We start from the raw sequence: 27953 nt of genomic DNA on the forward strand, positions 1-27953 counted from the left end.
CCCCCCCCCCAAAGTCACCCTCCGAAGGGGGCAGGCGAGGGGGCAGCGGCCCGCTCCGTGGGTCGCCTCCGCGCTCCCTCTCCGTCCCCGGGGGCGTCCTGACCCCCAGCAGCGCTCGCGAGGCCTCAGCCCCTCGTCCCTGCCGGGCCGGGGGCGCTGGGCAAAGGCGCTCGCCCRAAGAGCCCTTTCCGCCCCGTCGCTGGGAAGCTGTTGCACTTCAAAGGTGACTTCTGCTGTAATTCTGTTTTTTTTCCCCTTAGCTGCATTCCCTCCTGGATGGGATCCTCAGCGCTACGCAGGAGTAGAGCTCCCTGCAAAACGTCTTCAAGCCTGGGTTGCGTCCCGTAGATGATGCGGGCAGGAGCCGCGCAGGCTCTACGGGACGGGGAGAATCCTGGCAAACTTCCATCCGTCGGACTTCGTTATCGTGGTTAGTGGCACCGATCGTCCCCCAAAGAGCAGCTTCCCTAGAGCTTAGCAGTGATTTGCACGTGCCATGCTACTGAACCTGGCCTCATCTGTATGCGTGGCTGTCGATTAAGCAGCTTGCAAGGCCGCTGCTTGCTACTTTGGAGCCTGCAGTGGTGGTTGCAGTTGGAAGATAAAAGAATTAACAACTAAATCCAATTTAAATATCAAACAACAAAAGTAATGAAAAGTGATTTACAGGACAGTTTACCTTCAAAACCCAAATTCCTGGAGATAACGATCTGAATTACACTTCCCATCCTACTTCTGAAAGAAAAAGGATTACAGGAGAGCAATTATACTTACATGAGTAGTTCTGAGGAATGAGCAAAGCCACTTTCCGACACACAAAGTTCAGTGCTCTGTTTTTAGCGTCGCTGTAATGTTGCGCTTGAAACACTCCAGACRCTGCCCCAGGAGAATTAATCAGAAGCTCACAATGCCAATTCCTCCTTGGCAACGCTGCCTGCTGCAATTTCTCCTCCAGATTACCCTCATGCACGCGTACGAGACACCATTTGACACTCTTTAAGCCAAAATTACATTTTCTGCTTGAAGAAGCCCATTAACATCACTGTTTTCCYGCCTGAGCAGGGATGGCAGGATTTCTTGCTGTGCTGGGGCTATGTTCTTTGCAAGCTCAGAAAGACAGGAGACAAGAAAATGTCAGCACATCTCATGCATGCGAGAGCGGCAGCAGGAGGCTTTGTGGTGGGAGCGCTGACAGCAGGCAGGAGAATAACTGATTTGTGCAATGTCTTTCCAGGACACYGCTGCGCTAGCTGGGCTGTTTTGGGGTGCAAGTGGAAAAGAGCAGCAAGGAGTATCCTCCTCTCCCTCTGGATTGAAGGATGCAGCTTTATTTGCTCTGTATTTCCAGCCAGGGCTGTCCAATTCCAAAGCTAACTTCTGTAAACCACCACTGGTTGACTCGTGACAGGCTGTTCAAATTGGGGTTTACCAAATCACTTAATGTCCAGTCATTAACCTAAAAACTCAAGTAACTGGTGTACCAAAGCGTTCAAGGATACATGCCAGATAACCTTACCTATGCTGAATTCTGCAGCAAAATGCGTTTGCATGAAGACAAATTGTTGAGTGACGTTGATTAAAAGCACCATCGCTGCCACCACTGAGCACAGCGGCCATCAGCGCAGTCAGCAACGGGACTCGCCTGGGGAAGGACCGTTCCCGGGTCTCAGACAGAGCTGGTATCTCCTGTCCGCAGCCACGGGCTGAASCCAAGTGCTTCTGCACACCTTGGGGAGCCTGGTACGAAATGTCTTAGTAATGTTTATATGGGATTTATTTAAAAATGAGTGTTTTAAGTTAGCTTTGAGAGATTTGGGGCTTTTTCTTTAGCGCTTTGAAATCAATACAAATAAAAGCACAAATTCAAAGTGGATTAGTTAAACACCACTGAGACTCCAACTGAGCTCCCTCACTCACAATTAAGTGATGTTAATTCAATTTACTTTAATTTACTTTAGAAATGAATTCAGTGAATTACAAACGCACTGAGCCCCCATGTAGACATTCATTAGAGATTAATGTAGTTGAATGTAGCCGTGAAAAAAAGTCACTTAGGTTGAATGTTTCACAACATCCCCACCTAATCAAGTCCCTTGTAATGAAGAACGCACCTGGGTAGCTCCTTGGACTCCTCCTGTGACCTGCTTTAGGGCTCACATCATGGTCTTCTCTAGCCTGGGGAAGTCTCAAAGCCTACCTCTATCCACGCAGCAGACATCAGCGAGTCTGTGTGCTAATGCTTAGAGAATCCTCAGGTATTTATGACTTTTAAACATGCTATATAATGTATTTTACTTACCTTAAATCTAAGTACTACAATATAAACAAGTGCAAACAGTGTAATTTGTCTGTATATTGAAAAAATGGAAGCGTGTTAACTTCCTCCRGCAGAAGTGACCACGAATGTCAGCTTTATTTCTTAAAAGGGATGAAACCTGAACAGAAAAGGTTAAATTGAATCTGACACATTTATTGGAAAATTCTGCCCCTTTGTCACATTCTTCAAAAGCCACAGTGTAGTCAGTACATTGAATAAGTTAGTGCCAAGTATGTAGAAACAAAAAGGCTTAACTGGTAAAAGATTTAATTAGAACAAAGACTGAATTAAAAGAAACCCAAGATAGGACATATAAAAATGTGTCCAAAACACCCTCAGTCTGGGGACTCAACAGTGTCACTGCAAAACAATTAACCAGAAAAAAAGAAAAGAGGAAAAAGAAGTGTGTTGCCACTGGAGGCTGCTGCCTCAAGCTCCCTGCTTGGGAACCTCCTGTAGTCCAGAAACAGCCCCCAGCAACACCTGAAACTTGTTGAAATGCCACAAAAACACAGAGCAGCTGCTCCATCCTAGGTGTGCAAGCTCTGCCCTGCTTTCACCAGGGAAAGGTAACACCGGGCTCGCCGGCTCAGAGCCAGGGCTAAGAGCCACGGCAGACAGCAAGGCCGTGAGTTTGTTTGCTTTGTACCTGCTCTGTGTTGGTGAAAAGCATTTGCTGATGCTCTCCTTACAGAGCCCGGCCCTCAAATGGAGCTTTTAACCCTGGAACAGCAGCTTCGCTGCTGCACGTGCAGAGGTAGATACTGGCACCRAATCCTCTAAGCTCTCCCACAAAGCTTGCGCCTGACGCTAGTCCTGACACCCACCTCTCCGCTGTCTMGCGGAGGAGCCCGCGTTTCGGCTCAGCTCTGGAGCAGGGACAGGGATCTGAACGTCTTGCTGCAGTGTCAGTCAAACGAAAACAGGGCCCGTGACGACAAGAGAAACGCACACAGATGGTTTTGCTGCAGCTACTAATCAACGTTATTGTCGCAGGGACAAACATGTAGGAAAACTGTAGGGACCAGAGCAGCTCTGGACTGGACAAGATGCCAGCGGACAGGGGAGGTAGCTGTTTTCTGGGAACTGAAGGCCTTTAAATAGCCACAGTGGAGGTCAGATGTGAACAGGTATTACAGCAAAAATAGCCATAAGTACCTGGCAAATATAACAGACAGCTTCTAGAGAGGACTGCTGATTGCCCTGCTGTATACACGTGCAGCCTGGCCAGGAAGAACAAGCTCCACACCTCAGCTTCACAGCCACTTCTCATCACTGTCTTCCTTTCCCCTCCCASCTAACCTGAGTGCACCTCGTCAGCAAAATCACTAGGAATCACATGAGAAAACTCTGCTCCTGCTCAGCTGGCCAAGCTTGGAATTTTCCCAAAGTAGGAAAAATTAATTAATTAGTGTCACATCAGTACCAGATCTATCATCAGGCAGGAGAAGTTTGAATCTAAATCAGTAAAATGTCGACAAATCCCTTCCCAGATCAGATGCAATTATTTTTTAAAAGTGTAAAAACTTTTAAGGTACGTAAAAAGCAAGACACTGACCCCGAYGTCAGCAGTATTATGAGGTGGTTTGGACCCAGATCTTCACTTGTGTTGGTGTCTCTGTGACTGATGAAATGCTCAGGCTCTGCAGRTCCTATCACGCTTCTGTTCACCCGACAGTTTTATCTTGCAGTCCTCCCTGGAAGAAATCCTGGCTTCTGCTGACAATCCGCAGCCGTACCTGGTTCTGTGCTAGCCCCAAGTGATGGAAACAGTTTTCTGCAGCACAAAGGGCTTCCATTAAAAACAGATCTGTTCTTACTACTGCGGTTCCCGGCATCATCTAGTCACAACAGAGTCTGTATCAACATTGCTCAGAAGGAAGAGTTCGGGGTGAGTAGCGAATCCCAGGTGATACTGGAAGAGGCAAAGAATAAGAGAGTTAGAGAAACCAGCAACCGCGAAGCCTGCGATGCACATGGTTAAACAAAGCCCAGTAAGACCAAGATGCATCACCAGAAAGACTTGTGTTTTGGCTTAGGTCAGTTTTTGAAAACTTTTGGTTAAAAACAAAAGAGATAGAGAGTATCTAGAGCAGGAACAGAGGCATCCCCAGGCCACAGGTTTGCAGAGAAGGGCCCACATCCCTCCTGCAGGTACATCCCTGCCTCCCCGCCTGCAGCCAGAGGAAAGAGGCACCCGCCGGGCCCCTCAGAGCATCACCATGTCAGGGAGGAGGGCTGCTCCTTTGGTCCCGTCCTGCTTAACCGAAGCTGCACATTTCCATGTGCGCAAATCAGAGGCGGAAGTTTAGGGATTCCTCTTTTTTGTTCAGTTCAGGACCCTTAGATATTCAAACCAAAGCATCGTTAAAGCAATTTTAACACTTTCTCACATAACATTTTTTTAATAGAGCTCTTATAGATTTGATGAGATGGGTAATGGGACCAGTTAATTGYGAGTGCTTAATTAAGCTGCAGGGTGCATCACTGGAATCACTGAGGCCGCATGCAGCCGATTAGGAAGGGAAAGCAAGGCCATGCTCGGGTGAAGCCGGATGACCATTCTGCTGCTGCTCCATGCTTCCAGCACGAGATTGCGCCATTTAATTGCTAATTATAGTTTAAAGCTGAAGAAACAGTTTGATACAACACAAATACCTAYTTATTAGTAAACAGATCCACTTTAAGAGCATGTCTACATGTGGGGATATTCCAGAATAGCTATTTTATTCTGTAGAACATTCCCTCAGTCACTTTTAATCAACTTTCTTCTTCATTCAAATTAAGTTTGGGTGTAGATAAGCCTTAATTAGGACTAACTGATTACACAGTTCAGTTAAGTTAAAAAAAAATGTTGTTTCACAGCAGTGAGGTTCTGTGGGGTGGTCACTCACCTCCCCCCAGAAGTAAATTTGAGTAGACAGTATTTCCCATTCATTCATAGGCAAATCCCCCCAAAAGGCTGAGGGAATCAGAATGCATTATCACACTGGCCGTGACAACAACATGCAAGTCTGGCTCCATCCACACAGACASGGAATGAGCTATTCCATTCAGCAAACTTTATTTTCATGCTTAATTATTCAAAATTGGTTAAAAAGATTTTGGCTGCTCCAAATCAAAAGGCAGGTGCAGTAGTTTGYGAGAGAGCAAGACTTACCACGAACATTCCTTACCAGATAGAAACAAAACCTAAATGGCATTCATTCTCTCAGAGAATYGTGGCAGGCTTACAAATTAATCCTTCCTCTTCCAAAAAAGAGAATAAAGTCCCCCAAGGGACACAAGCCACTTCCACAACCTGCCTGGAAAGCTTGCAGAGGTGGAAAGAAAATTTCCCAGATCACACAACAACACCTCTTTCCAACCTCCAAAGCCTGAGCKGGTGTTGGTTGGAGGGAGGAGAGAAGGAACAAAACGAGGCAGCGATTTCTGCCTCTATCTGAATTTTCCCGTCCTTCCCAAGAAGATTTCTAGATCAASAAGAGGCAATGAGATTGTCCCTTTGATCTCCTGTAAAAAGCAGGCTACAGAATCTCACCCAGTTGGTCTGGCCTCTTTCAATTCCAAATAAAGAGGTCTTTCAACTCCTACTTTCACTAAAAGGAAAAGGAGGGCATAATAAAAACCTGTAAGATTTTTTTTTAGTGCAGTTGACAGTTTGGTCAAGGAGCGGACAGGATGATCTGCCACCAGAGGCAGAAGAGCCAATAAATGGGCTACGAGTAGGGAGGGATGTGCGAGCTATGGCCCGGCTCACCCACAAAGACCCCCGGAAATCCTCCCAGGCAGGCACCAAGTGGCTAATGGGGACCTGATCCTTCGTCTCTCCTAGCTCTCGATACTGCCTTGAAGGTGGAGGAAACCATCATGCCAAACTAGGTGCAAGGAAAGCCGGAGCRCCTCAAATGCCTGCAGCAACGGCAAAAGCAGGAGGGTTTAACTCCTGTTGGGACAAGGAGCGAGCTTGTACCGTGCCGCTCGTGTCTCCGAGTTAGCACAGGCTGGTTTGCAGGACATCAAAACCTTCCCRTCGCTGGCAAGGGTTTCTTTTATAGCCACATATTGCTAGCGATTTGGAAAAGAAAAAAAAAGATAAAAAAAAGACCCAAGAAACCAAGTTGAAAAAGTATCTGTCTTTTAATTGAAAACATAGTTTGTACAAACTAGTTCAAGGGCAGATATGGGGCGGGGGGGGAAGTAGTTTCACAAAGAGCAGAAGCCAAGAAGCAAGGAGAACTCGATMCAGAAGCTCCTGCACAGAGCTACGATCTGTACATTCTCATTTCTGGAGAGCAGCCAAGAAAATCTCCTCTGACTTGTTACAAATCAAAAAACTCAGAAAACATAAAACAGAGAGATTCATACAATGATATTACAGAACTCATTGGCCAAGGAAGGCAAGCAGTTCCACGTTTTACAGTCATCCTGGTCACAAACATGCCTTTGGTTAACAATCCAGACCATTTTCCACTTACAGAAAACAAATTTACACTCTAAGCTTTTTGTCTGTACCACGAGACAGTGGGATTAGGCATAAAACCTACAAGCGTTACAAGGCAGGAGTTAATATCAACAGGAGTTTTTGAACCAATAACTTTAAATATATTATGTTTTAGTGCTTGCTAAATCTGAGGAGGGAGAAAGTGAATTTCTGCTGCCTGAAGGGCAGGTGTAGTGTAATCAGTCCTGTCCTTAGTTAAAATAAAGTTTTAATACTATGCTTAGCAGCTTTTTTGTCATTTTGTCATTTGCTTCTAAGAAACATGTCAGTAGCATCATCAGATTCTTTATCAAGTTTCTAAAAACTCTTCCCTTAGTGTACTTAGGGCTCTGTGCTGGCTGATACGCGCGCACATCCCACGACCGCCTCGGGGGCTGCGATGGGCTACGCGGGGTCTGAGCTGGCAACCGGCAGCCAAACACGCTCTTGCTCCCAAGTCAGTTCTGCCATTGCAAAGCAGAAACAAGCTGGAATTGCTCTGAGCCACCCTGTCGTGGAAGCTACGGATAAGATGCTACCAGGAAGGCAAAACAGGAGAACATTGCCTCTGAACGTGCCTTTTACCCCCTGCTCCTGTGCTCGCAGTCACAAGAGCGGATGGCGTGCCCGGCCTGAAGCGTTTGTGCAAGAGAAATCACAGTCAGAAGCAAACTCCAAAACGCTATAAGGTCTGTAAAACGCGTCTCTCTGAGGCTCTGAACGCGACAGAGTGGTTATCTTTGCAGAGGACCTCCCTCTCTGTGACTAGAGAAACACCGAGGAAGACAACAAATTTCCTGAGAAAGCCTCATTTTCAACGAGGGGCTAAAGAAGCCCAGCTCGTGAACGGCCCTACGCTGGGCTGTCCTGACCAACCTTCCCCAAAACACTGCCTGGGCAGAGATGAAACCCAGCCTGCTGCTTTGGCGAGGGCAGGCTTGCACAGACCGGGTTGCACCAGAGCAGGCAGCTCCGGGCCATGGCAGTGTCCCCCCAGATGTCGGCAGCCGTTTCTGAGCCCTCTTTATAGGTACTAGAGAAACTGCGGCTCGGTTCAGAGATGCGCAGAGGCAGAGGGATTTGTATCTCTTTCACGACTATCCATGCCAACCCCAAACTATTGATTCTGTGTTATCGAGCCCAGTTACAGACCGGGAGAGGAAGGGCAGAACTGCCAGCAGCTACATTATGTGAAAGTGTCCATTAACAGAGATCGTTTGCTACACACAAAACCACTTGTATGTGGCCTCTCAGATCCACAAAAGCATTTTGATACCTAAAGATCTCTCTGGAGCTGCCAACCAGCTACAGCTTCCAGATAGCAATAGAGAAACTAGACCAAATAAAACCCTRGTTTACCATTTCCGACACACGATTTTCACAGTCAAATCACATACATAAAAGACACTTAAAAACACCCTGTCATGCAGGATATAAGYTCTTAATTCACACAAAATTGGGAGAAAAAGTGGGCAATCTTTTCTAATCACAGAAGCAGCATGTACAGTTCTCAACAACATAATTCTTGGCCACATCAGATTTAGGTGTCTCCCAGGTTAATATTTGTCTCCCAAAAGACAACTGGACTACAATAATTGCTAACAGAGATGGGCAATGAGACAAGTTTTGGATTAAACTTAAAACAGGGCCAACAGGAGTTGCAAATAAAAAAAATGAACTTGTGTTACAGTTTATGACCACACTGGAGAAGGCTATTGGCATATTCTGCAGTATGAGAGCCATGCAGTAAGGATTTTTGAGAACTACAGAGTATTTCTATTAATTGCATACATACGAAATAAACTCATAAAACCATAAATAACCAGTAAACATGAAAAGTCTTTTCCTTTGCTGACCACCAAAATCACATGCCAGGCAAGAAAAAAAAATGACAATGCTTGTGCTGAGGTTTCCTGCCCTTATGCTATGGGATATTTTTCTGGCATCACAACTCTCATGCTTGTGGAAGCAGGCTGCACGTCATGTTCAGCCTCACTTTTAATTAAACTGAGACTTTTCCTCCAAGTATTTCAAGTGAAAAGCAAATCCAGTCAGATCACGAATAACAGCCACAGTATGACTTTAGAGGTAGACTCTGAATGTAGTGTCACTACTTTACACTTTGCCCAATGACAGTAGCAGAAACATCCTTCAAACATCACCAGAAGGGTAAGATTTTCTATTTCCTAGCTTACTGTTTCATAGATTCTACAGTTCTGTTCAGAACCAGTGATTACCTGGAGCTAGATCTTCACTGTGCTTCAGTGTTTCTGCTACATGTATTAAAATGCTAAGAGATGAAGGTCTGCTGTTTCTGATGCAAAATCAGAAAGAAGCTGGAAGCAAAGATTGGCCATAAGGAAGAGTCAGTTTGCAGCATGCTGTGTGCTACTCTCTGCTAAGCTATGAAACACGTTAGTGTCTAGAAATCAGGCAAACTGCATGCAGCTTCTGTATCGCCCAACTGACATCATGCTACTTCTTACAAGTGTGATTAGAGGCGCTCAGCAAAGAAAACAGCTGACTTTTTAGTATTTTAGCAGCAAAACATTTTCCAGTATGTACATCTGATTTTTATACAACAAACATAACTACACGACTATTCTCTGTGCAAACTGCACATACACTTGTATATGTTCACACAGTAAACCATAGAAACGCACTGGCTCTGATGGCTACTCTCTGTGTACAGACAGACAYGGTATCTACTTAGCGGAGTGAGAAGGTGACTCTTCCGTGAGCAGTGTTCTAGTGACGCTTACCGTTTTCCCACAGGCCAGGAAGGAGACTCCCAGAGCGATCAGACACAGCCAGGTCTGCAATTGAAGAAGGTGTCAACGATCAGAAACACTGCAACACGTTACGGAGACTGTTACAGACGTTGATGCTGCAGAGACCATGGGCTCTGCTTGTCTAAATGCTGTCACATGCTTAACAGTAAGTAAATTGGCATTTGAAATAATAACGGAGGRGGTTAGAGGTGAAAAGAACTACACTGATGGGCATTTTTCAAATGTCCGATACCTCTGGCAATATACAGGCATGTACAAAGGAACCAGGAACTGTGAATGATTCCAGAGTCTCCTCTGGCCTTTCAGCTGCTTTGACAGCAAATCAAGGCCCTTTTGGGAACAGCTAACAGGTGAATTGCTAAAGGAATGGTGAGAAGAAGGGGGACAGAAAGGCTACGTGGATTAGTAGGCTCAGCACAGAGCAGATCCTCAAGCAGATCTGGCCATGAAACCTCAACTTCCCCATCTGTTCTGACCCTGTGGCAGAGACACTATAGTGACTGTAAAATGTGACACTATTAACGTAACAGCAGCTCCTGAGAAAATAAATCCATCGATTTATCCCACCTACAAGGACACTCAGCACAACAGTTACTAATACCAGCACCACAGGAGAACGAGACTTACCAAATATGCTACAAAGGACAGGTAGACCACACTGAGAATTGCAGCCCCGATGTACAAAGCTATGTGGTTCAGGGCCATGACGTAGGCCACCACAAAGTACATGTTGATGGAGCAGACCACAAGAATCACCACGCCACCACCAATCTTCCAGAACCTGCACAGAAAATCAGAGCAAGTGGGGTGAGGTGGCAGGCCCAGTCGTGCATTTGGAAGAGAGCCGTAGGTCATGAGGCTAGGAGAGAAATGAAATGTGTGCCTGAGAAAGAGCAACACATCCTCCCCTGCCTGCAGGTGATTCCCTTTGTACTTACAATCCATTGGCAAAATCATTCATGACACTGGGCAGGCTGGTGAATGTCAGGACAGGGATCAAAGCGAAAGGAAGCTGGAATAAGCAACAAAATACAGAAAAATTAAAAGTGGAAACAGTTTTGATTATATCAGCATGGACAAACCTYCAAGGTTTGTTCATATCTCACAGCATTTCCCCACAGCTATTGTAAAGTGAGTCAAAAGGACTTCCCCTAGCTAGAAGGCGGAAGCAATTTCAAACTGTGGGTGAKCCTTTCTACCTCCCTCCAGCAGATCAAAGCCTACTGACAATAACTTGCTCTGCTTRGCTGCTCCCACAACCCCTTAGGCACCAGAGGCTGAAATATCCAGTGCTACATGGCTTTTTTCTGAGATCTGTCCCCCAAACCAGGCACAGCTGCTCACCTGGAGGCTCATAAGCACATTTAAGAAGTCATTCATGCCAGTCAGGTGTTCAACATCCTGAAAGATGGCAACAAGCAGGGTGGGGGTGATGGCAATAGAGCGAGTCAGCAGTACACGGGCAAAACGGGACCACCTCAGGTTCAGGAAGCCCTGTGAAAAAAACATTGTGGCTGCTAGATGAAAATAGCACAGAGGCTTCAAGCGCAGCAGGGAGAGGGAGGTTGAGGGCAAGATGAAAAGCTGATTTGCTTGAAAGCCACGTAAGATAGTTTGCTGCAACTTCCTGCAGGAGCTGAGTGTCCAAGGAAGGGGCCATTACCCATATTATCTTTAAAGACTTGGGAACAGAGAAGTGTCAGATACATGGTTACAGGAAGCTGCTGCTAATTACCTCCATGACAAACTGTCCAGAGTATGTCCCTGTCATYGTTGAGCTCTGGCCTGCAGCAAGGATCCCAATTGCCCAGATATACAGAGCAGCAGGGCCGAAGTAACATCCCAGAACAACGCCCTGGAACAGAGAATTGCAGTCTCACATTAGCCCATTCCCACATTTGAGAGCTYGAACAAGAAAGAGGAGGCAAATTCCTTCGTGGCCATCTCTTCCATCAGTTTAATCACAGGCACTGAGCTGAAAGAAAAGGAATAATCCATTTGGAGGGGAGGGAACAGCATCTCCCATGTCTGCTGCAGTTAAGGCAAGACCCCATGGACCTCACTCTTAAGAGGATTCAGGACGGATGCAAGGAAAAACTTTGTATTCACCAAGCTAATAGAGCAGGGGAATAGATAGCCAAGGAGTCCCTGAAGACATCTTAGATGTAGCAGGATTAGCAAAAGCAAAGATAATTCGGGCTGGGCAAAGGGCTAGACTCAAGGACCCTCTGAAGCCTTCTCCAGCTCTATTTTTAGTAATTCTATTACAAGTCTTGACCTTCAACAGTCTCTGTTTACCCAAAAGAAACAGTTGCTAACAGACAAGGATGCCAGGCTGCTGGAAACGAGACCATACGCCCAGCAGGTCACTCACCCCCTTGTAGATGTCCACTTCTAGTGTTTGATTGTTGTTTGGGAACAGCGAGGAGTGTGGACTGCTGGCGTTCGTACAGACTGCGCTCTGCAATGACACAAAGGGGCAGGAGGCTCGACTTGTTCAGCCAGAGAAAAGTGAGGCAGAGTGTTAAAGGCTGCAAGCAAGGAACAGCAAGGTCCCAAGGCGCTCGGTGCCTCCTCAGGCTAGTCCGAGCGGAAAGAGCCAGCACTCTTGTTCTTATTTCCTCCTTTCCACACAGATTATACGTGTTCCCCTTGACACAGGGGCACTGATGTGTCTCAGACCTGTCCTGTCTGAGCCATCTACTAAGACAGTCTTCCTTGCTGATCTAACGGCCCCATGATTGAGTGTCAGTGAGTCTCCAAAAACCACAGCCCACAAAGAGCAGCATCCCAGCTCCAACCAGCAACTTACCACATTTTCGTTCGTCTTTTCAAAGAAAGCCTCAGCAAAGACAGACACAACGAAGATGTTAATGATGAAGGAGACAAAGAGAGCTACGCAGGACTCGATGAAGAAATATTTATTGGCTTCTTGTACTTCCCTCTTGTTTGCACGATTCACCTGCCGGGACTGAAAAGGAGATGGTCACAATAGCAGTTTGAGAAACAGGAATTCGTTACTATACTATTTATAGCTACAATTATATTAYACTAACAGTGGGACATGGGACATAGAAAAGGGAGGAGAATACGTTGGAGGAAAGATAAAGCAAATCCCAACATTTGAAGAATTAACAATGGTGGCTTGGAGTCTGAAACGCAGCGGTTATGTCAGCATGCCCATGCTAGCCCAGAGATGGACATCACTGGCCCACGTAAAGAACATGTGTCTCAAGGCTCTCACAACTAACCCTATACCAGGGACTCAGCTGGCCGCCTTCGAGGGGTTTGCTATGTTCCCACTGAAGTAATGCTCAAAGCACGCTCCCAAAGSCCCATAACTTTGAGCTCTTGAGCCTTTCAGGATGCTGGTGCATCACCCCTGTGCATGCTTTCTGCATTAATCAGAGCAGCCGCTTACCTTGACCAAAGCGGAGTGCAGGTACATGTTGTGTGGCATGATAACAGCACCTACAATTCCCACAGCTTGTTCCAGCTGAGGCGTGCCACAGTTCTGGCAATACGGGACAAACAGCCCTTTCAGCAGACTCCCCTGATCTGGTTTTACTGTAACATACTGGACATAGACACAAGAGARACACGGGTAATTTTAGCTTGACAGGCATCATACAGCAACTTAGTCCATTTGGAGACACTCATGAGCTAAAACGTGGCCCCCYTGAAAACAACAAAACCAAAGCGTGGCAATCATCTGTCATTTAATAAAATAGAGGACGCTTCACTGAAGAGCAGACACAGTATATGCCAGCGYCCACCCCCAAGAGACAGCGTTCAGTACAGCCCTCACTGCAAGTGTGTTAGCCAGATGACAGCCACAAATCAGAATCCTGCACCACTGGAAACACAGACCCAACTTCAAATGGCCTTAATTTTAATCACAAGTGTCTGCCTGTGCGTTTTCATGCCGTTCTGGCACAGGAGTTTGCCAGTGGTGGGGAGAAAAGGAAACTGTCACCRAACAGCTCTGGGGGAAACCAGAGAGAGCCAGTGAAGGTACCTCGTATCCAAACGTAAGAGCCATGATGGTAATCAGAAAGCCAAAGAATGCTTCCAGTTTTCGCAAGCCTGTAAAGACAAAAAGACCATCAGCAACCTCAAAGCAAAGCTGCACCTCAGATTTAGCTTTCAAAAACTGAAGGAAAAAGGAGAAATTACCATATTTGTCCAGGAAGAGAAACACAAACGTGTCAGCAATGGTGATGAGCACGCCACCCCACAGTGGGATCCTGTGAGAAACAGACAAGAGCAGGCATTAGCTTACAGAACACTTTGACCTCATCTTTTAGCCACATTAAAACTTCAGAGTCCAAAATCTCCTTTTAATTAGAGTGTTTGTTTGGGAATGGAAGAACTGCATTGTTCAAGGGTTTGTTTGCAGTCTGACAAGACGTTTGGCTACATGGGGCAAGAGACCATAGGTTTATTTTCTGCACAAAYAGCTCAGATAAGACTTTTCTCCCTGAAACTAGAAAGCAAATCACATGCTCATGTTGAGAATGACAGGAGTGAGTTAGACTTTAATAACTAATTGGTACAAAACTGTCGCTTCTCGATAGATTTTCATTTCAAAGCTTCCTGTCTAAAGAGAGTATCTTTCTGGCAGTGCTTTACTGGGAATGTAAAATTTGCCAGAAAGGCTGCAGCCCAATTTTGGTGTGCATCAGTTACAGTTAAAATATAARCCAGCCACCCACAGTTCCCCTTGTAGCAAAAAAAAAAGGCACCAAAGGCTGAGTCATCCAAGACAAATAGCTAACATGGCTTGGCTTAGATGACTCACCCTCCACAAAGTGCTTATTTCAGAAGATTTATAAGAAATAAATGAGCATATTTGGCGCACACAGTGTCACTTTCTTAATCCTAAAGAAGGGCATTAATTTCCTGCTTGCCTATGACAGCGAATCCTACTTACTTCCCCATCGACAAGAGGTTCATAGCAATTGCTGAGCCAATGACTTCTTGCATGTCGGATCCGATGATAGCAAGTTCGACCATCAGCCACAAGATAATCCGAGGAACCTAGAGATACAGAAAACCCAGTACCATCAACAAAAAGGGAAAATTTCTTCTCCCTGTAATTTCCTATATAAGCATGTGATTGCAGGTGATTACACATTCAGAAATGGTCTCTTTTTCCAGACTTGCCACAGCTGTATCAAATTAATGTGTGGAAAAGTTGTTGACAATTGCCATTTTATGGCTGGCCCAGAGCAGAAATACAGGTTACYTGCGGCAATCACTGGAGAAGGTTCTTAGATCATTTGTATATTCTAAATTACTCAGCTTAATAGGTTTGGCTCATTGGGACAGTGMAAGTAGACACTTCTGCGTACAGAGGTGCTGAAAATGGGCTTTGGAAGACATTTCACACGGCCAGACCAATGACAAAGTCTCAAGTGTTTGCTGAGAGTCATCAAACTGTCTACACTGACTTGCAGAGATGCCAATGACTTCCCAACAGCCCTTTCCCAATGGGCAGCATCACTCATCTTCAGATGAAGAAGATGCAGAGTCCTTTTTTACACAAGACACAGATATTTCTTAAGCAGGGAAATTTAACAACCATGCAACGATCTTGTTCTAAAAGGCCATCTCTCACCTCATGATTCCTTGAGCTCATTTAACTGACTGTATTTGAACAGTCCTGGTCCTATTGCTCAAGGAACCTGATAGAACARTCTAAGTAAGATAGGGAAAATACCACCAGGATGTGAAGTGTCCCCAACCTGTTTTCCTAAAAGTCCAGGTTCTTCACCAGCCCTTTCAGCCCCCCAGTTAGTGCTAAATCATGGCTACAGTTAAAAAATTCTTCTAAACTTGCCTTTCCTTCAACTGTGGGCCAGAACTGAAGAAATCAATTAAAACTCCCAACTTCTCTGACAATGACAGAACGTGATAATGAAAACGTATTTTAGCAACCRAAACACTTCCTCAAGAGGAAGATTTGGCACTTAACGGGCAGCAGCGATCCCTCACAGGTCCCACGAGAGAATCAAACTGATGCAGACCCACGAGGTTATCAGGAGAGTCTCTTTACACAGCAGAAATTAGGAACTGGAATAAACCCAATGACAACTCTGCAGAGAAATTTAGGCTATGCCAGGCCTGGTAGACCCTCTGTGCACCCTTGTAGTGAGGAGTAAAGCTTCTCTCCATATCCCTCTGGTTTGCTGTATATTAGGGAGAGAGGTCACCTACCTTCTGATACTGCCGGTTACACACTTCAGCGAGATGCAGCCCCGTCACMACCCCTAGCCTTGCGGCCAGTCGCTGCAGGAGCAGCCCGATGATCGTTGCCAGCAACAGCACCCACAGTAGCTGAGGGAGATGGGAAGACAGGAGTGGGTGGCCTGACATAACAAGACACTACAGCCACACGCAAGGCCCCAGGTCCACCCATGCCTAGCCTTGCACGGACTTTTGGGAATCCCAGGCACTTGGAAAGAATCACTACTGACAACTGGAGGCTGTTTTAGGAGTCTGGAGATGGCACAGGATGGGACCAAAGGCAGACAGGGCCAGGAGCCAGTGTTGGAGAGGGCAYGTGAGAGAGTCTCTCTCTCCCCTTSTCCTTCTTTGTGGCATTATSAGCCCAGCAGCAACAACGGGGCTTTTAGTACTGCTGCCCRAAAACACAGGGCAGCATTGAGGGTAGAAGGGGTAGATAACTTACAGRGYTTAATTTGTAAGCTTCTGCACTGACCTTAAATCCTGCAACAGCCCCGGACTGTAAATCCGACTCGATGTTGCCCGGATCCAGGTAGGCAATGCTCATGAGAAAGCCTGGTCCTGTGAAGGCCCAGAGCTTGCGAAAGCTAAAGCACGAATGCTTTTAGAGGGAAGAGAAGACAGGGAGATAAGAACTCAGCTCTGCACTGGAGCCCTCTCCTAATGCAGAGGACGGATAACCTGACAAGCATCATCCCCAAGAACCATCCAGCTGTTAGACATAATGAGTAGCAAGAGACATTYGGAGCTGCTATTTCAATTTGCTTGCTGCTGCAACAGAGAGTGGCCCTGGTATGATCAGTCTGTTATTTCAGCTTGTCCTAAACTCTACAGCAATTTCTTTACTTTGGGACAACCAAGGATACAATCACGTCAGTCAGAGCRGGAGGTGAAGCCTCCTTTGCCTGTAGCTGAAATGCTGCCTTGTTGCTCAGTGAAAACTAAAGAGGGCACCTACATGCTGAACACAGAGCCCTCTGCAAAGGAGACAGTCCTCACTGGTGATGTTACAAGGCCAGTTAAGCCTTGACAAGGGAACAAAGAGCCAACCTCCCCTCCCCTGGGGCTACACACACAAAAATTTCTCTGCTCTTTGGCTAKTTTTGTTGATTACAGCCAGGCTTTCTAGAAGAGAAATTACAAATGGTGAATCAGGCATCCCACAGCAAGCACAGGAGATACTTCACCCCCTTCTCTCCCAGATCTGCACTGACTGGGGCAAGGCAGCCTCGCCACCCTTCTCAGTCTAGACAGGAAGGGGAACCATTCCTAGGCTTAGGACCTAGCAAATTACTCACCCTGGTTCCAAACACGTTCAGATTTTCCTATCAGATTTTCCTACTGGGGCAGGTGGGGGAGGACTCAGCTATACTTACTGTTTCATCTTCAGGAATCGGGATCTTGCTATCAAAGTAGGTGGTAAAGGGCTCCTCTGAGGAGGTATCAGGAGAATGCAGTGGATTCATGCTGTTGGAAATTGTGCTGACAACCTCCCCATTTTCCCCAGAGGCATCTTCTGGAGGGACAGAAAAGAAAAGCAGAAAACGGGTGAGGAGTCAGTACGAGGGTCTCTGGAAACACAGAAAAAATTGGCAGAGGCCTGGCAAGACCCAGAGGCAAAGTGAAATGAGTGTGTTCTGGCTTCACAGATAACGCTGATCAAACTACTTTTAAAGAGATAAACATGTGAAAATAACATACTGTTGTAAACTCGCCCTAGGAGCCCACACTCCTCATCTTGCACAAGCTGCCTTGACTAAACTCTCCCTCTTTCACACAATGAGTGGAGGCTGATTAGCTGGCAGTTTGTTTATTCAGATTTGCTACAAAAAGCTGGCCCGGGGCATTGCCTGTAACGGCAGCCCAGCAGTATTACCATAATGACTAACTGGGACTCAGCAAGTCAAATCCAAGAGAGACTCCTGTCGACTTTTTCATGATCACAGAGAGCCTTCCTCCAAGCTAGCCTGGAGAATTGGATGTCTGAGGAGTCTAGTTCAAGTCCTGGAAGGACTCTGCTACCAGGCAGACTCCAGGGAAAGTACAATGCAGCATTTGTTTGGAAGTAGGCAACAAGTAGGAGACTGCCTGATAATCCTCCCTTCCCCTAAAGCATTAGAGGAACAGGGGAGAGCCAGCCCTGCTGAATTTTCAGGACAGTTTCTAAATTTATCTTGTAAAAAGGTGTACAAGGTTAGTCTGGCAATGAAGTCCCAAATCCCTGCAGATTRCATGTAAAGACCCTCCCCTGCCCAACTGCCACAAAAAGCCACATCCAGAATAGAGGGAATACTCACTTTTGCTACCTCTACGTGGCATTTTCCTCTAAGAGCTGAAGAGCAGCATACGTCCTGGCCGTCTCGTCTTTTTAAGAGGAGGACTAAAAACAAGGTCTGCTCTTTTACCAAGTTTCCTATTGCATCATCAGAGTAAACTGAAATTCATGGCTCCTCCTTTTTCCCTGCCTCCCAAATACCTCACACGCCTGTCAGCTAAGGCATTTACATAAAGGCTTTGGAGCTACCTGTGTGTGTGTGCGATCAAGAGAGATCTGACTGCACAAGACCAGCTTGTTCATCTAGTTAAGCAAGGCTGCGCGAGTCGCAGGAACCACAAGTCTATTGCTGGAGTCATTTGAGAAGTGCGAGGGTTTGTGTCCGCTACAATAATCAAGCGTATGGGATAGCAAACGGGCACCTTAAATTCTTACAGTGTTTTGTGTGGAACAAGGGAATAAATTAGACAGAAAAGAAGGTTGATAGATCAGAGTACGTCTGATGTGCCACAAAGCACACCTTACCATAGGACGCTTTCCGGTCTGTACCGGGCACCATGGTGGAATCCTTCCCCTGGCTGGGCAACTGCTTTAAATTGGCCACATCAGCTGCAAAGGAGAGGGGGAAGAGCTGGTTACCAAAACACATCAAGGAGAGTAACAACCTGTAAGAAGGATGACAGARCCAACAGCTACTGGCAGGGACAGAGTTACTTCTCCAGTCCTTTTCCAGCTGTGAAGTACTTGCAGGCCTAGAAGGAGAGTGTTTGGCCTGGAACCTGCTTGGAAACTCCTGTTGCCACAACATGAAAAAGAAGTGGACAGACCAACCGGGCAGACCAACRTGACAAAAGTGTTTGCAAGCTCCCAGGCTTAGGACAGCGCATATTGTGAAACTCCAGCTAAAGAAACAAGAGTGGAATTTCCTTGATGTGTAAAAAATTACATACCATCCCTCCCCCTCCAGGCATGATTATTAGCCTTACGGCACACCCTCTACAGGGTCCCTAAGTCTCTTCCAAGAGATGATGTAACTCTTTCACCGCGGTTCATTTTTTTTAAGTCTAATCCATGCAAAAAGAAACTGGGATCTGCTACAGGACTTCAGATGAAGCTGGCATCCTCCAGACTTTAAACAGTTGACCCCTCAAGCCCTTCAAGGACAAGTCAAAGCACCAACAGTATGTATGTTTGGTATGTAAAGCACTTAACCTCCATCAAAGCCTGTTACATATTAACGGGGAATTTTCGTGTAATATGTCTTCACTGATAGACACTGAACTAATAAAAGGAAAACATTAGCTGGAAATTTACTTTAGTGATTGAACCAATTTTAGATTTTTAAAGATTAATTTACTGGTTCCATAATGAGCAAACCTCCAGCTACAAAGGTGGTTTGTAACCAAGCCTGATATGCTAGCCCAGAGACGGTTATCTCACGCACGGAAAGAGCAAAACCGTTTCTTGTAGGCACGAGTGCAATTGATATTTATCTATCCCAATATACTCAAGATTTTAAAGCGTTGATTCTAGAGCAAGAGATTAATAAAGCACACACCATGCCCCAGGAGCTCTGAACTCTGCACAACTCGCTGCTCCCACCCGCCACCGAATCTGCCAACGTGCAACGCTCAGGGAAGGTGTTTGCTTATTCCGCCACTTTGCAAATAATTTCGAGTGTTTCCTCTACAGGAGCATGGAGAAGAATTAATCTGCACCAGTGCAGAGCTAAGCATTAAGGTTGCACTAAACTAAGATTTTCTGTCACTCACTGTCACTTTTTTGCTGCTCCCATATGGTTGCACRCAAATTGTCCCTGCCTCTTCTGCAGAGGAAAAACCATGCACTAAGTCACCGGCTCTCGCAGCCTTACGGGCTCGGGGCAGCGGAAAGCGGCGCTGGTCTGCAAGCCGCGTAGACGCAAGGCTCCCGGGGACAGGAATGCTGACCCCTGCCAGCCGCCGCGTCCGGCAAGGATGCAGGGCTTTTATTCTAAAAATCTAAAATTCAGCAATAAGCCATCTTTTCCGAGACCCAGTCCCTTCGAGAGGAACAACGCTTACCTTAGCAGCAAGTTCCAAGAAACATTCACTTGGTTAACGAAGGCAAAGGGGAAGAAGATCACATGGCAAACATTCGTTACACTGCGAGACTGACCTAAATATCTCCTTGCAAAACACATCTTCGCTAAGGCGTGAGCAAAATTGGTTCCCCTATCTCTGCTGACAAGCTCCCCACAGCAACCGAACTCCTGACACATTCATTCACAACCTTATTCCGGGAACACTTTCCTACGCACGCTGGCTTAGAAACGTGGCTCACAGACCCTTCTCCCACACAATTCCAATAAAAGCAGCCATTGCCTGGTACTCAGGCGTGAATATTTTGCCTGTGCTATTTCACATACTTCCAACYTCGCTCAGATGACTGAGCTGGAGAGCTGCTAAGAGAGGTAAGGCAAAAACACATCCGAGGGATGATTTTGCCCACCGTCCCCACATCTGGATGCCTTTCTAAAAGATCTGCTTTACTGACACACTGTCACTGCTCTCAATGCAGTGGTTACGTGGACGAAATAAGAGGGTTGGCAGTACACAGGAAATAGGGATTTATTGTTCCTTCTATCCATAACCTCTATGAATATCTTYAGTCAATTCCTCAAACCAAATGAGCATGTTATGGGCTCACTTGGCTATGTCCTGTCTTCTAGAGGCAGAACACCTACTGTATATGATTTGTAAGTTTAATTTTATAGACCATATTCATGCTTATGCAAGACATCCAAGTTCCCAGAAGGAAACATTTCTTGGAATAAATCAAAAGGCCAAGAACAGACTATTGTAAGGCTGCTCTAATCCAAAAAACAAACACGCTACTTCTGTTCTCTAAATATTCAATACCTACGTACGAAACAACAGATCATTCTTCCGTGTGCACCCTGGCTTTTTGTTGCTGAATTGGCGCACCTCAGTCCAATGGGTCTTTGCTTCTTGATTGCAGCAAAGCAGAAACGCTGTCTAGCGAGGGGAAAGGGGAGCAGATCGCTGCTTGCCATCATCAGCGTGAAGGCACGAGGGTTTATTAGACAACAAGGAACTTTGTCTTGACTCGTGTGGAGAGCAGTTCCTGCGAYTGAGATTTCTGCATTTGATGTTGGGCTTTGAACTTTGCTGGTTTCTGCGGGGCACGCTGCCACAGTTAACTCTTTCAAAGCAGCGTGGAGGAAGATGCCTGGGCAGCATGGGTTGGCTTTTCTGCTCGTACACAGACGTTGCCGTGGGCTTGCAGCACGAGGCTGTCCTTTATATAAGGACATGGAGAACCTAACTGCATTCTTTACAGCTTATGTTATGTAAGTCGCATGGCCACAATGCTAAGTGCAACACACCTAMAAAATACGTAGCAGAAGACCCAGTTAATCACTCGTCGTCCCACCAGGGTAATTCCTGGCACTCCAGCCCTTGCAGGCATGTCACCCTGGCCAGGCTTCCAAACACCTACACTGCCACTGCAACACCCGAGCCCTCGAAACCCTTCTCCTCCGCACACGCCTAGCAAAAGCATTCACCCCACGGAAGCAGCACTGCTGCTTCGCCCCTGCAGGATTCCTCCTTGCTCTCAGACCAGCTCTCACCCACAAGTCATGCTGATGACCAGAGATAAGCAAAACAAGTAAAGATAAGCCTGTAAACATCAACCGCTACAGCTTCACTCAGCCACTCCGAGGCAGGTCGCCAGGCTGGCTCCAAAATAGGTTAGATGAGCCCCCTCCTTGCTAATTGCTCACCTCTTACTGCACGGCCAGGGTCACCTACTTGCTCAGCCTGAGCGAAGACACGCTTTGACCTACGTCAGGAGCGCACCGAGCAAAGGCGCAGGAGGTCCTAGCCCTCCAGCTGCGATCCCGACCCGCTTGAGCCCTTGCCAGACCTCGCCAGGCTGACCTAAGTGTGCTTTTCTTCTAGAAACAGAGAGCATGATTTATTTATTTGTTTTAGGGAGGTAGGGAAGGAGAACAATACCTGGGAAACAACAACCTGAAAGCAAGAAGAAACTCTCCTACAGAGTCTGTTGGGATCAGAAGGCTCCCGGATTTAAGAGCATGTCTCTAAGCTGCTCCCAGTTGCTCTYTTCTGTTTTTTGTAAGCGTGGAAGGAGGGGTGGGATTTTGCTGCACACCTGAGACTTGAAGTACAATTGCAACACACAATAAATAAAACTGATTAAAACCCTTCATTTTTACAGTGGCCCTGAGGCTTGGAGATTAAAAATGYCCTCAAAAAATGAGGCAATGTTGGAGACAGACTATGGAAACATCAGTTAATAATCACTGTAAAGCAAAAAGACAGATGAGCAGACACTGAACTGTGGGATCACCACATCTGCAGTCCTGGCTTGAGGCTGCAAGCTTGGACAGTCCCTTTGGCTTGGGACTGAAGCACAGGGTCATCCTATAACCCCAAACACCCCAGATCTTGTCCCAAACCAGAACAGAGCCCTGGCTCTTTGCTGACTGCAGCACCCTGGTCTCTACCAAAACACTCCTGTAACCAAGACCTTGTTTTACAGTTCCCATTTAACAAGCCGTGCTCGCTGCCCTGCTGGGGAAGGGGCTGCGTGCCCCCAAGACCGTAGGAGAACGATGTCCCTCTGCGACACATCTCCTCCGAGGAAGCCTCCAGCTCCCATGGGCAATCGTGCGTGGCCTTTGCTCCGGGCCTTCCTCTCTGCCGGCTCCCCAGCGCYGCAGGGCCAGGCGCAGAGACGGGGGAAACGCAGCCCTGCGGAGGGTCACGCCGCCCTTTGCTGAGCTCAGCCTGGCGTTACGACGTTTGGCCTTCTTCACACAGAAGCGCACCGAAAGCGATTGCTGCCGGCTGGCCTCGGCTTTCCCAGCACGCTAACGCTGAGCGCCTCCYGAGTCGGACGCCGGAGTTTGGACCTCGGGACGCTCGACTGTGGCTCCGCAGTGATAACAGGACGGTAAATACGTGGCGCAGATCACRCAGCCCTGCTTCACTGCAAAGCTTACAYACAACATCAACTTTYGCACACGCGAGCACCCTGGGAAGTCGCTTCAGGCTGGGAAGGCTGGGGACGAACTGGGACAGGTTTTGCGCTGTCAGATGCACCAAGCGCAGCAAGGCTGGACGCATCCACACTCCCCCCAGCCAGCACCAAACACGCTGCAGTTTCTACAGCGTTACAGCYACGCAGACAGAAATGCCTGAAAGGTCCGACTTAAAATACAGTCGGCAACTGCTGTATTTCAACAGGAAACAGAGCAAGCGTGAGCGGGCAGCTGAAACCCGGAGGTGTGCTGGCTGGTGGGGACGGTTCAAGACACACACAGCTCCGCAGCTGCCGTGCGAAACACAGACCCGGCCGCCTGCTTTACGACGAAGCCAGCGGGAAGGTGATCGCGCTGGCGGATTTAACAGCAGATCGAGGCCTTGGGGAGGAAAGCAGAGACTTAAGGACAGGGTCATGCAGATCCCGGGCCCCGACACAGCTCAGGTGCAAGCTGAGCACTCAGCTACTCCGCTCGGGCAGGTGCTGGCAAACTCCCAGAGGCGCTGCAAGGTGCTGAGACAGCGACCGCCCGCCCGACCCTGCCTGCAAAGCATCGCGCTGCGCCCGCAGACACCCCCTCGGCGCGAGGCCCCGCGGGCCGGTGCCCGGCTCRCCAGGCAGCTCGCGGGGCTGGGGGACGCCCAAGGTCACCGAGTGCCTGGGGATGCCCCGGCCCCGCTGAGCGGAGCTGGGATGGGGGGAWGCTGGTGCCCTGGAGGCCAGGGGCATCGGGGCCTCATGATTCCCCCCACTCCCAAATAAAACACACCCAGCGGAGTGGCCGGACAGTGGGGGATCCCCGGCGTCCCCAGGGGAGCCCCCAGCACTCACCGGAGCGGGGATCCACCTGCCCCAGCACTCACCGGAGCGGGGAACCACCGGCCCCCAGCACTCACCAGGCTGAGGAGCCATCTGCCACCAGCACTCACTGGAGTGGGGATCCACCTGACCCCAGTGCTCACCGGAGCGGGGATCCACCTGACCCCAGTGCTCACCAGGGTGAGGAGCCATCTGCCACCAGCACTCACCGGAGTGGGGATCCACCTGCCACTTGCACTCACCAGAGTGGGGATCCACCTCTCTAAGCACTCACCAGAGCAGGGATCCACCGACCCCAGCACTCACTTATGAGTGTGAGAGGAAACATCCCCCTCAGCACTCCCGGGAGTGGAGGAGAGCACTCACCTGCCCCAGCACTCCCCGGAGTGAGTGTAAGGGTCGGACGCAGCCACCTCCCCGCCCCTCCCCCGGGTGCCGGAGACTCCCCCCGGCCGCCCTCGGCACTCACCGCCTCGGCCGCCCCCAGGCGCCCCCGCCGCCGCCGCCGCCCCATGCCCGGCTGCGGCCCGCACTGCCGCCGCCGGCCCGGCCCGGCCCGGCCCGGCCCCGCTCGGCTCCACTCGGAGTCACTCGGCTCCACTCGGAGTCGTTCGGCCCCGCTCGGGCTCGCTCGGCTCCACTCGGAATCGTTCGGCCCCGCCCGCTCGGCTCCGCGCCGCGGCGGTGCCCGGGGGAGTCGTTCGGCCCCGCTCGGCTCCGCCCGCTCGGCTCCGCGCCGCGGCGGTGCCCGGGCCCGGCGAGGGGTTGCGGGACACTGGGACCCTCAGNCTCGCTCGGCCCCGCTCGGGCTCGCTCGGCTCCACTCGGAGTCGCTCGGGCTCGCTCGGCCGCGCTCGGGCTCGCTCGGCTCCACTCGGAGTCGTTCGGCCCCGCTCGGCTCCGCCCGCTCGGCTCCGCGCCGCGGCGGTGCCCGGGCCCGGCGAGGGGTTGCGGGACACTGGGACCCTCAGCGCGACTCAGCTGTGGGGCCGCTGCCCCCGCCCCCCGCAGCACAGGCCCCACCGTGGGGTCACCAGGCCCCTCGGTGCAGCTTGGCCATGGGGTCACCAAGACCCTCAGCAGCAGAGCGTGGCCGTGGGGACACTGACCCCCCTTTCTATGCAGTCCCCCACCCATGCATCGCCATCGTGGAGGACACATCCCCAGCCCCGCGGGATGTTGGGGCTCTTCGCCTTCAAAATGCCCTGCCCAGCCTGGGAGGAGGGCAGGAGTTTGAGGAGCAGCATCCTAGGATCATCTCATAGCTAACGTTCACCGCAAGGTCCTTCACTCTGGGCCTGCATAAACTTAATTTCTCAAGGCTCGCTAGTCTAGTCAAACCAGGAGCGGGCCGATTAGGAGGTGTGCACACCTGGTAGCACATCCGAATGCTCAAACTTTCATTCATTCATTTCCAAACAGGTTTTTAGAAGAGCAGAACAGTCAGGAGTCACTGCCCTGGGTCTTGGAAAACGTGATACACGGCACAAACGCCGGTTTTTGTCTCTTGGCTTTCGAGCGCGTTAGCTCTACAGAGTGGATGCTCCATTTCTCTGTTAAAAAGATAGCTCAGGCTGGGCCCTGCTATACGAGGGTGATTGGAGATCTTTCTGATAGATGGTTTATTCCATTTGAAAATGCAGATTCATCAGGACCAAGAAGGTTCCTTAGGGTTATGCTGATGTCAAGAACGTTTTTCATGCCTACAACCTGAACTTCCAGATCTTCAGCTGCCAACGGGACAAATGGCCTCAGACATGGGCTCTCTTTGAACACTTTCATTTAAATTCTTTCACAATAAMTCTATATTTTACATCCCTTTCACAAAAAATATACTGCATTTTGGRGAAAGGAGACTCTTGATTTCGGTTTTGTTTGGTTTTCTTTAAGCCTATCTTTTCTGGAGGGAAATCCTGCTCTTTCACAGATTTCCTGTTGCTCTGGAGGTTCCCTTGAAAATTTAAGATACAAAGATACTACTTTCTGATAACAAAGGCAAAAGATTTCYTTTGTAAGGTAGAGGAGAAACCTGCCAGCCCCGGAATTAGTGTGTGACAGCATCATTTTGAAAGGCACATCCACRTTCTCATTTCTCAACCTTTCTCATTTTTCGGTAAATTATCAAGAAAGCTCTCTCATAACCACAGCCTGATCACAGACACAAGGGAGAACAAGAGACACAGAGATCTGGCTAACGAGCAAAGAAGCGTGCAAATGCTGATCCACACTAGAGAAGTCGCCTTTTGAAAACGAGAGCCCTTCACAGTACGAGAAAGGAGGGGAACCGGAATTCATTTCTCACTTTTCCCAAACATGCAGGTTTTGCAATTCGCATTCCTTTTTGCTTRAACAAGACAGCAAAACAATCACATGGGACATTCCAAAAACCCTGAATCCAGGAAAGATAAGAGGAGGAGAAAACTGGGAAAGGGGAGATTTGGCAGTTGCTTGCTTTACCCAACCTCTGTAGAGAAAGGGCCAACAGCCCTATCCAGCACGGGCTTTAGAGGAAAAAAAGAAATCAAAAAGCACAGCAGTCGCAGTGTGAACCCTCTCCCATCAGGATAGGTGTTGGGAAGGTGCACTTGGCAGCTTCCTCACTTAGAAAGCAGCCACCATTTAGCATGCAGCCACAGGAAATTATGTGGAGGTGGTTCTGGGATTTTATGTCCCTCAGAGGGAGATGCCAATAGCTTTTGTCCAGAGGCTGGAAAATTTATCTTGTTCTGAAAATACTGCAGGATTAGACTGAGTGAAGCATCAGCCAGCAGATCCCTAACCTGGCTGCAGCGAGAACATCCCTGCAAGGTGCTGCAAGCAGAGGGAGGAAATGAAACAACTGTCATTTGGAAATATGTCCTATATTTTTTGTGAGCTTTATGGAGAGCTTAGTGTGGAGAGCAGCTCACCCTCCTGCACCCAGAAAGAGGCTTTCCAGGAGCGGCTTTCCTAATGCTAGGACTTTGTGATACTCACCCAATTCACAGGTCGGCGAGTTCTGCTTTAGAGTGTATTTCTTGGGCATTGCACAGGAGGGTTGCCGCTTCTTGCTCCGCAGTTTCTGGGAGAGGATAGCCCAGGCAGCGTTCCCTCCTCTATATAAGAGGCGTCCCCACCCGTCCCGCCGCTCCACTCCCTCTCTCCTCCGCCCGCGGCACACGGGCACTGCAAACAGGAGCCCTGGACCGGCCGGCGCTGGGCAGAGTTCCCCCAGAGACGCTCAGCAGACAATTCAAAGTCTTCCGAACGCAATTACATCTATTTCTGCCTTATCGTAACCGTAAAACTGTCAAAGTGGAATTAATAGGACGGCCGYGCGCTTTGATGCGGAGCCTTTTCTGCGTTGTGAGTGGCAGCAGCCGGCTTGGGGAAAGGTGGGTTACGTGGTCACTGGGGCACATTATCAATCTTGGACCTCAATTAAAAAGCCATTTTGTTGAGCATCAGAGCGCTCTGGTGATTAGTTCAAAACGCAGCCTGGACTCTGCTCCACTGGGGCTATTTGACAGATTAAAGCCCAAACTGGCACTATTGTGCATTTTCAGTACGTGCAGCACTGATAAGACGTTATCCCTTCCCTTGCCTGGATCAATACAATATATTATCACTGATTCCTGCTGGTCTGAAACCCATGAAAGCACAACGATAAACCCAGAGTTTTTCTCAAACCCGCAAAAGGCCCCTGGTGCCTTTTTCTGATAAGCAACAGCTGAATGCGCAACATGTGGAAAAAAAAAAAAAAAAACACACGTACAAGGGTAACAGACTTACTTACCACCCAGCAGGGCAAAGACACATGTGTGCGTGACTGCCTTCACGCTGCTCCTGCCTCCCTTAGATGTCAAAGTGGCTCATGGTGGGTTTTTTGGCTTTCTCTAGGGAAAAGATGGGATCTTCCTTGGGAAAGCATCTTTTGAGAACTCGCAGAGGATGCAGGAGATGCTG

The 27953-nt window shown here is 48.5% G+C and overlaps 1 protein-coding gene across 5 annotated transcripts; it reads right to left on the bottom strand.

Moving 5' to 3' along the window:
• Positions 1–2449: 2449 nt before the first annotated feature.
• SLC11A2 (solute carrier family 11 member 2) lies at positions 2450–27953 on the bottom strand. 5 transcript variants are annotated; one of them, XM_085315682.1, is made up of 18 exons: positions 27784–27953; positions 26985–27069; positions 18642–18725; positions 17218–17357; positions 16317–16442; positions 15812–15931; positions 14526–14632; positions 13769–13839; positions 13611–13678; positions 13014–13169; positions 12405–12563; positions 11967–12053; positions 11328–11447; positions 10937–11086; positions 10531–10604; positions 10220–10373; positions 9563–9616; positions 2450–4232 (listed from the first exon to the last, which is right to left on the bottom strand). In XM_085315682.1, exons 2-18 carry the CDS (start codon positions 27031–27033, stop codon positions 4155–4157), a joined length of 1797 nt encoding a protein of 598 aa, XP_085171808.1. In that variant the 5' UTR covers positions 27034–27069; positions 27784–27953; the 3' UTR covers positions 2450–4154. The 5 variants fall into 5 exon arrangements, with proteins under 5 accessions (XP_085171808.1, XP_085171812.1, XP_085171809.1 ...); XM_085315686.1 differs by lacking the exon at positions 26985–27069 and having other exon boundaries at positions 27784–27839; XM_085315683.1 differs by lacking the exons at positions 26985–27069; positions 27784–27953 and adding an exon at positions 24478–24499.

Source organism: Rhea americana, unplaced genomic scaffold, assembly GCF_003343005.1.
Source record: "Rhea americana isolate MKP2758 unplaced genomic scaffold, rheAme1 scaffold_435, whole genome shotgun sequence".
NCBI lineage: Eukaryota > Metazoa > Chordata > Aves > Rheiformes > Rheidae > Rhea > Rhea americana.